Source organism: Aethalodelphis obliquidens, unplaced genomic scaffold (assembly GCF_003676395.1).
Source record: "Aethalodelphis obliquidens isolate GAN/ISIS:26980383/991018 unplaced genomic scaffold, ASM367639v1 scaffold1, whole genome shotgun sequence".
NCBI lineage: Eukaryota > Metazoa > Chordata > Mammalia > Artiodactyla > Delphinidae > Aethalodelphis > Aethalodelphis obliquidens.
In genome coordinates, this window is record NW_020837945.1 from 3,016,343 (window position 1) to 3,025,292 (window position 8,950).

Sequence of the window (8,950 nt, forward strand, 5' to 3'; positions counted from 1 at the left end):
GCTGCAGGTTCAACACACGTCTTGCTGCCCCGTGAGGGACCGTGTCTGCCTCTGCCGCCTCTCCTCACACCTGTCCCTTTGTTCCTTAACGAAGCCCAAATGTTCTTATTTTTACCCCGTTCACTGCCAAGTCTGAAAACCGTGCCAAGGATGGATGTGTGCTATCTTTTGAGGGTCTTTTGTCTCAGCTGGGAGTGAGGTGCACATACGCTCACAGATGCGCGCACGCACACACACACACACACACACTGTGCAGGAGGACTTTTCCTCTTAGTGATTCTCTAGGTTAGTGACCACAAACTCAAATTCATTCCTTCGATGGGTAAATGTCTGAGCCCCTAATGGGTGGTGGTCACCAGCATCACCCCAGGGTGTAGGGGGTCCAGGGAAATCATTTTTTGCAGGGCTCCTATCCTTTATAAACGATGCGAGTCACCCCAAATCGCCAGGAGCAGCGGGGCCATGGGGCAGGCTTGCAGCCAGGAGGGTTGATGCCCCAGTCAGCCTCAAGTCCACTCGGTGGTGTTCGCAGCTGGACACCGCCCCCTTCTTACAACTGACCGCCAGTCCAGCTGGACTTAGGTCCAAATGGTCCCTCAGACCCCAGCGGCATCTCTCCCTGGACGATGCGGCCCCAGCTCGTACCCCTGGCAGAGCCCGGTCCTTCCCCACAAGCCCCAGGGCACCGGCGGCCCAGGCCCCTGCCTCACCCGGACACCTGGTGGTCCTCTCCCCGCACGCCCTGGGCTTCCAAGCCCGTGGGCTCCTCCCTGCCTTGGGGCCTCTGTCATGCCATCCCCTCGTGTGGGAGCTGCTTCCTTGGATCTTTGCCTGGTTCACTGCGTTTATCAGCCAGCAGGACTCAGGGCTCTTTGCTCCAGAAAGCACACAGCGAGGGCTGCAGCTCCCCACCCACCGGGCCGTCCGCTTGGAGGGCCCTCTCTTCTCCCTCTCCCGCCCACTGGCCTTTCAGGAGGTGACCCTTGCCTCCTTCTGAAGGTTCCGGGCACCCTGCGTGCACCACGAGCAGTGCACAGGACCCGTGGCTTCCCACCGATCCTCTATGGTTTTCCCACTGGCTCGGAGCTCCGACGGGGTGGACACCCAGAGTGGCACCACCGCACATGCTTTGGGAAAGGGACTAGTTTGGGCAGGAGGGCATCATGTTGTTTCAAAAGAAAGGCGGCATGTGATCCGGGAAGGGATGTTTTCCTCCTTATGAATATGAAAGTTTAGGAACCGCGGTTTGGCTCTGCAGACCCTGGGCACGTCTGTGACCGCGATGATGGGTCCCTATTTGGAATCGGACTTGTTGAGAGGCACGGGGCCGCGAGGCCCTGGGCGTGTGTGCGGTGATTCGGGGCTGGTAAAGCCCGTCTGCCCCCGACACCTTTCACCTCGGGTGCCAACATTTCCCCCCTAGAGAGTCATGCTTTTTTCCGTGTCCCATTTTAAAAATAAAATAACATTTATTTATTTATTCTACTTAGAAAAGTAAAACCAGCCACTGCAGAAAATTTGGAAACTACGGGAAAAATCAGAAGCTTCCCCCACCCCACTGCCGCCTGCTTCAGCCGGCGTGCGAACTCCGCTCCTGCAGCCGAGGAACGGGTCCTCTGGCTGCGGCCGAGCCAGCGGTCCTTGGGTGAGAAGGCCCGGCCGGGCGGATGTGGCCTTGACGTCTGGGCACCTCCGGAGGGCCCCCTCCTCTCAGCACGCCCACCCGCGTCTCAGGCGATGGTCCCGACGTTCCTCAGGCCTCTCTCCCAGCTCACAGGTCCCCTGAGCACTGGGGGATCCCGGTGGGGTGTTCCCGTGGGATGTGTGCCCAGGGGGATGCCCGTGAGGAGGGCCTGGGTGCTGGAAAAACCTCTCCGCCGGGACAAGCAGCGGCCCCGAGACAGGAGGGGCAGCTGCCGGGCTGCAGGGCGTGGTGTCGTGGGGGACCCGCTTCACTCCTGAACACCCCGCGGTGCTGGCCCCATGCTGGCCGTCCCTGGACACAGGCTGTGTGAGGTCCTGGAGCGGCCGTAACAAAGCACCGCCGACATTTGTTCTCGTGCAGTCTGGAGACCAGAAGTCCGAGATCAAGGGGTTGCAGGCCTGTCCCTCCCGAGGGCTCTCTGCCGGGCGTGAGGACGGCCGTCCCCTCCTGTGTCCTCACGTGCATCCCTCTGTGTGCGTCTGTGTCCTCATCTCCTCTTCTTACACGGACACAGCCCTCCAGGTTAGGACCCACCCCAACGACCTTATTTTAACGTAATCACCTCTTTAAAGATCCGACCTCCAAACGCAGTCACATTCTGAGGTGCTGGGGGTGAGGGCTTCCGAGTATACATTTTGGGGGACACAATTCAGTCCATGACAAGGGAACTCACCCCCAGGACCTGGCTCCTACCTGAGGCGCCCACCCCCAAGCTCCCGAGACGGTGGTACCCGCTGCCCCTCCACCTGCCCTGGCACGGGTTGGAGGCCCAGCCTGAAGCTGGGAAAAGCTGCCTGAAGACACTTCGAATTCCCAACACCCTCACCGGGTCCTCTCGGCTCCCAGCGGGGAACGGCCCCCTCCAAATCCGCAGCGACGACTTTATCTGCCCTTCAGACAGATTACAGTTAAATTCTTTTGACTTAAATTTTAAAAACTCCCCTCACGGTAACACTGGAGGAGCAGTAAGAGTGCAAGAAGCCTCTTGTCTGGGGCCCGTTCCTGGGTTGGGGAGGGAACCAGCGTCACTGCTGCCCTTGGGGTCAGGATGCAGGTGGCATTTCCTGCTGCCACCCCGACCCGGTGGGGCAGCTCTGTGGCGCCTGGCTCTTCTCTGCCGGAAGCGACCTGCAAGCTGACAGTTCCCACCGACGCCTGCTTATCCAGGGTTAAGTACTTAGCGTGTGTGGTGTTTGTTCAACCCTCACACTGAATTGACTTTCCCGCGTGGCTTGGTTAAAGATGTCACGCTGGCCTCAGAAATCATGGCTGGAGGAGTCCACGGGAGGTGCCCGTGGTCTGAGACACGGCAGGCAGCATGAGACAGCGGGGTAGGGGCATTTGGCCACGGGGACACCCTTTAGACAGATGAAGCTCTCCTTTCTTCCCTCTTAGCTGTGAGGTCAGAGCTGAAATCACAAGCGGCTGCACGGCCTTTCTGACGGTGGTGGAGAGGCGGGCGGCCGTAGCTGTGTTCCCAGGGCAGCGCGCCCTCAGAGCTGAGCTCTCACGATGACGTTTAGGAAGGGGATTTGTCGGGGTTTATGAGATCCAGTCTTTGCCTGACATGTGTGCGTCATTCCTTGACGGCTCAGAGAAGTTCTTGGGGGAGAAAAACCACAGAAGAGGGCGCTGTCTTGTCCCCTTGTATGAACACAAGGTGATGGAGGGGCGGCCGGGCTGCAGGGTGGGGCTGAGTCCCGCTGTAGCCGCTACGCACAGGTCTCCCACCACGGGGCTCGGCCCTGAGCCTCTTATCCTTCACTCTGACTTTACACTGAGGTTACACTGAGGTTGATGGGGGCCGCCGCTGCCTCCCCACCCTCCGTCTCCTACGCGGTCAGCCAGCGTGTGTGGTACCCCAGGGCAGGAGGCCTTCCAGGTGCGGGTGTGTGCAGGCTGATGCGGCTGGATGGGGCCCCTGTCCGTGGGCTCTGGGGCTGCTCTGTGCAGCAGGGGGGCGGCTGGCAGTATTCCTGCCGCTCACAGAGAGGGGCGTCCCGTGTGAGACAGCTTTCAGTGGGATCCCAATGCTCTAAGGGATCCCGTTAAAGGGACCAGGCTGGCTTCACAAGGACCCGGACTGTCGCAGGTGCTGCCAGGACGGTCTCTCCTCTTGTTTGTCGATCTCATTGTCCCAGGACTTGGTATAACCTAACCCAGTCATGCAGATGAAGTGTGTTAGTGTGTGTGTACACACGTGTACATGCGATTGCCTGTATAAGTGTATATAAGTGTGTGCATGTGTATACATGCATGTACACGTGTGATTGTGTATATGTGTATGTGGACACACGCGTGTGTATATGCAGTATAAGTGTGTGTGCATGCACGTGCCTGTGTATCATCGCATGCTTATGTATGTGTATGCATGTGTGTTATGATCATGTGTATAGTGCACAGAAGCATTATGTGTGTGGACACCTGTGCATGTGTGATTGCACGTGTGTATGTAAGTATGTGTGCGTGTGTCGACATGTGTATCACCTACGGGTGGTTGCGTGTATATGTAAGCATGTGTGCACGCATGTGTGGATACATGTGTATGTGTATGCCTGTGTGGACACGTGTGTGGACCTGTGACTGTGTGTATATGTGCATGTGTGTTTGTGCATGCGTGTGCATGAGTGTTAAATTCAGGAATCATTGTATGAAGTTTGATCAGGGGCAGAGTTTGGTGAGGTAGGCATTCGGCGTAACCCAGCAGACAGAAGGCACCATTCAGCACATTCCCTCACCGATTGGGAGGGCGGGTGATAAAGTGTCTGTATAGGATGACGTGCAGGTTGAAGGCCTCAGTATCTAAACACGTACTAAGTTTGGGTTGTATTTTAGCCAAAGTTGCGGTAGGTACTGGCTTTAGCAGATGAAAATGAAAAACAAAAATAAGAACAGAGGCGGAACCCAAGCCCCCTGTCCATATTGAACTGAATTCAAGGAGAGATGGAACATTTCACAGCTCAAAATGAATTATTCAAAGTAATATTCTGGAATTCACCAAGAGGGAATAGATGCTCTGAGGAAACTGAACCAACGTGCAAATGAAATGTCCACAGAGCTCAGATTACGCTGACGGCCTTTAAAGTCAGTTTTTAGAGCAGATGCTTTTGGGGGGACGGAGATGGAGCTCACAGCCCCGGGAAGCACTGAGGAGTCTAAACGCACACGGGGAGGGGCTTCTGGGCGAGAGCTCAGGCGTGTGCAACCTGGAAAAGCCTGACTGTGAACTAGCCTGGGGCTGGGTCTCCCCTTGTGGGCGCAGGGCCACCCAGGACGTCCCCAGTGCTTGTGTCTAAAACAAAGGCAGGAAGAGAAGGACAGCTTCATCCCCTGAAACGGGGGCCTGAAATGTGCTGAGTAAACGCGGCTCCTCTGCCCATCTGCCCACTTAAACGTGGAGCTCCCAAGCTGGAAACGGGCCCCAGCGTGCGGTGGCTGGTACCCCGCGTGGATTTCTCGGGCTCACGCTGCCTGCAGCCTGACCGAGCTGCCTCCGGCCTCACGTCCCTGGACGCAGCCCCCAACACCCCCCTCGCAGCTCACAAACAGGACACGCACAGCCCCGCGCTCCGGGCACCGGTGTGACATTTAATGCTGAGTTACGCGGAGGCACGCAGCACATCACTCAGGCCATCACTCTGAGACACACGGGTGAGGAAAGCACAGTGTCCTTTGTCTCCCCGTGGGAAGCGGGGGAGATTCCTGTGGTATATCAGAAGCAGCCCGGGACACACAACACTACCAAAGAGAAAGGACAGTACCCGTTTCTGTATAAGAATATATTATTTAAAAGACAGTTTAAAAATAAAAATTCTGTACAGCGTCGTGAAGTCCTTTTTTTTGTTATCAGTGAACAAAATGGTTCTTAGAAAACATGATCTCATGGTGGCAGATGCTCAGGGCCATGTCTCCCCGCAGGGCCGATCCGCAAAGCCCAGCCGGCCGGGTCCAGAGAGCAGCCCACAGCACACGGCTTTCTTCAGGCATGATCTGCTTGGAAAAGGAAAAAGACGGCTGGTTTGTGACTGTGGGATCGGAACTGTGCGGGCAATGCCGCAAATGTCACAGGCTCACACATGGGCAATGAGCACTTCTTCTGTCCCAGCACTCTGTGCGTTTCATCACTAAGCAAGAGGAATGGGATTATTGCCTCTGGTTTAGAGACTGGGGCTCTGCGGCTCAGAGAGGTTGAGATGCTTGTGCACGTCACTCAGCTTGTAATTAGCAAAGCCCGGACTCAGAACAAGGATTGTTGGATGCCAGGGCCTAGTACCCACCTCTCCTCTATGAAACCAACCCAGTTCTCATGCCCTGTACCCTGACTGCTCTATAAGCGAGGCTCTCCCAAGTGACCCTCATACACGTGTGTGGTGTGACCTTACCACGCGGAGGCCGAATGGGCTGGTTTGCCTTCTACCCGTTCCAAATGCAAGCGCGCAGGAAGTGCTTACAGCGACATAAGCAAAGACTTTCTTTTTGAAAAGTAGTACCTATGCTAATCATTGATCTTTTTCTAAGGCATGGCTCCTTTCAGAGCCTAATTGTAAAGATTATATGCAAGGGAGAAGCGTTTCATTTAAAAACATTCACACATTCAGATTCTCTCCCCTCCTTCCCTCCGTCCCTCCTTCCTTCCCAGATTTCCACGCCATCCCCATTGCAGTCTGGACTACCGTATACACTGAGACACCGTTCAGAACAGCATTACCTTCACGTTTTCCCCCATCTCTGCTTTTCTCTCTTGACGCGGTGCTCTCAGGTGTCAGGCTCTCAGCCTTCTGCTGTAACCAAGACAGAGGATACGGAAGGCAAAAATCAAGCTCCAGGAACCAGTGAGTGACTGCTCGTCTGCCCAAGACCTTCCCGGGGCTGCAGATGCTAAGACGCGGGAGGAGACTGGGGTCTACAGCCTGGGGGAGCTTCCCGGACAACACGGCCACCTTCCCTGCGGTCAGAGGCCCCACTGCACACGGCCACTGTCCTCGCACTCATGGCCACAGGTGCAGCGCCAGCGCACTGGTGGATGCGGGTGCGAAGTCCGAGGCCCTTCCACCTCTTTTGTGGGTCTGTTCTTTCTGGGAACAGGAAGGGGCGCTGGAGCGTCCTAACGGCCCTTCTAGGCGGCTGGCCTGGGACCTGGAGACTGAGGCCTTCGCAGCGATGGCTCTCAGTTGACCCTGGGGAGTCAGGCCCCTTTAGCCCTCCTGTCAGGGGGCTCGGCAGGGAGACACCGCCTCTTCCATCTGTTCTCTGCATCTTTTGCTCTTAGGTTCTTGGAGTTTCAGGACCCGTCTATGACTTTTTTTTTTTTTTTTTTTGTGGTACGCGGGCCTCTCACTGCTGTGGCCTCTCCCGTTGCGGAGCACAGGCTCCGGACACGCAGGCTCAGCGGCCATGGCTCACGGGCCCAGCCGCTCCGCGGCACGTGGGATCTTCCCGGACCAGGGCACGAACCTGTGTCCCCTGCATCGGCAGGCAGACTCCCAACCACTGCGCTACCAGGGAAGCCCCTACATTCCTGAGCTCTTAACTCTCCACAACGTCTTAGTACTTGTGAGTTCCCCAGCACTCCCTTTTTCAGTCCTTCACCTGGAATGCTGAGGGTTTTTTTAATTTTTTTTTTTTGTGGTACGCGGGCCTCTGACTGTTGCGGTCTCTCCCGTTGCGGAGCACAGGCTCCGGACGCGCAGGCTCAGCGGCCATGGCTCACGGGCCCAGCCGCTCCGCCGCATGTGGGATCTTCCCGGACCGGGGCACGAACCCACGGTCCCTGCATCGGCAGGCGGACTCTCAACCACTGCGCCACCAGGGAAGCCCCGTCTGTGACTTCTTGGGGGAAGAATCCAAGTAGAGGAATCGGCTGCCGGCCTGGATTGCCCGTCGACCCATCAGCATTTACTGAGCACCATATCGCGTGCGGCATTGTACACGAAGGAGGTCGAGAGCCGCACCGAGGCTAAGCGGGCGCAGTGGGAGTTCCTGGCTGCAAAGACGGGGCGGGGCCCTGCCCGCAGTGAGGACAAATGGCACAGAAGGGGGCCCTTGGGTGGGTGCGGGGGGACACCGGCCAAGGCCAGAGGGGGACCAAGCCCGAGGCAGCAGGGACGGGCCCCGGAGAGAGGGGGTGGGAGCGTGGACGGAAGGGAGGCGACACTCAAGTGGCTGGACGTCACGGGGGGAGGTCCCAGGGGTCCCAGGAGGCAGGGGGACCTGAAGCAGATCTGCACACACTGGGGTCCTGCCTTGGCCAGACCAGCTTCTGGGGCTTTTCTGAAAACCTCTACCCCCGCTCTGAGCCTATGAACTGGACCTCCCTGAACCAGGATCAATCCCAACAGCAGCCTGGAGCCAGACCCAGCCCCTCCTCGAGGTGCCACGTGGTAGCCCTGTGGCCAGGTCGTGGTGGTGGCTTTTCCCGTGCCGGGGGAAGCGTCTCTTCCGCCGCCCTCCCTCTGCACAAGGTCAGCCCCGGGAGGAGGTGAGGGACCCGCGCGGGGCCAGGGCGCTGCTCTGAGGGAATGCAGGCAGCCGAGGTGCTGTGATGCTCTGCATTTCTCGTGGGCGATTGCGACCACGGGGCACCGACTCTGCCCGAGGTTCTGTGCGTTCCGTGCCGTGAGCTCCCCGAGGACTGACCCCTCTCCTCCGTGGGACGCACGAGCTCCCATCTGGAGGCCCCCCGGGCCGTGTGGCCGGGCCCCGCGGCCCCCGCGCCTGCGCAGCCCGGCTCACCTCCTTCATGGCGTCCATTTGCTTCAGCTCCTCGTAGCGGTCTCTGGACTCCCACAGGGGCTGCAGCATGAGCTCCCCCACCGCAGGGAAGAGCTGCGAGGGAACACACGGGCCCTCTCAGCAGCTGGTCCCCCTCGCAGAAAACGCTGGCGCAAAACCGTGCCAGGTCCCGTGCGTCCCGGGGGAAAAGCCGCGCAGGAAATGTGCTTCTGTCCAAGGGGCACTTTGGACCCTCTTGGGTCTCGGCTGCGGCGGAACCCAAGGTGCCCGAGGTTGGAAGCCGACTGGTCAGTGAGTCCCGGGAGCCCTTGGGGAGGGAGCCCCTGCTCGCTGCCCACCCACCCCTTCCAGGTCCCTGCTGCCCGCTCTCACACTGTCCTCGCGGACCTGGCAGAAGCCACCCCCTGCCCTCTGCTTGAAGGGACCCCCGACTGTCCAGCCTGCAGACTCTCATCTTCCAAACGCCAACTTTGCCTACTAGAGCCCTGGCAGCCCCGGGGCGGGGGGGGGGGG

The 8,950-nt window shown here is 58.4% G+C and overlaps 1 protein-coding gene across 7 annotated transcripts in view; it reads right to left on the minus strand.

Moving 5' to 3' along the window:
- Positions 1 to 5,329: 5,329 nt before the first annotated feature.
- PDE9A (phosphodiesterase 9A) overlaps positions 5,330 to 8,950 on the minus strand; it is a 100,433-nt gene continuing 96,812 nt past the window's right edge. The window contains exons 17-19 of one of the 7 annotated variants that reach the window (XM_027088166.1): positions 8,438 to 8,530; positions 6,414 to 6,483; positions 5,330 to 5,698 (exon numbers count right to left, since the gene is read on the minus strand). In XM_027088166.1, the coding sequence (XP_026943967.1) occupies positions 5,685 to 5,698; positions 6,414 to 6,483; positions 8,438 to 8,530 (177 nt within the window). In that variant the 3' untranslated portion in view covers positions 5,330 to 5,684. Of the gene's footprint in view, positions 5,699 to 6,413; positions 6,487 to 8,437; positions 8,531 to 8,950 lie in introns of all 7 variants that reach the window. The other 6 variants (XM_027088000.1, XM_027088248.1, XM_027088460.1 and 3 more) reach the window with 6 other exon arrangements.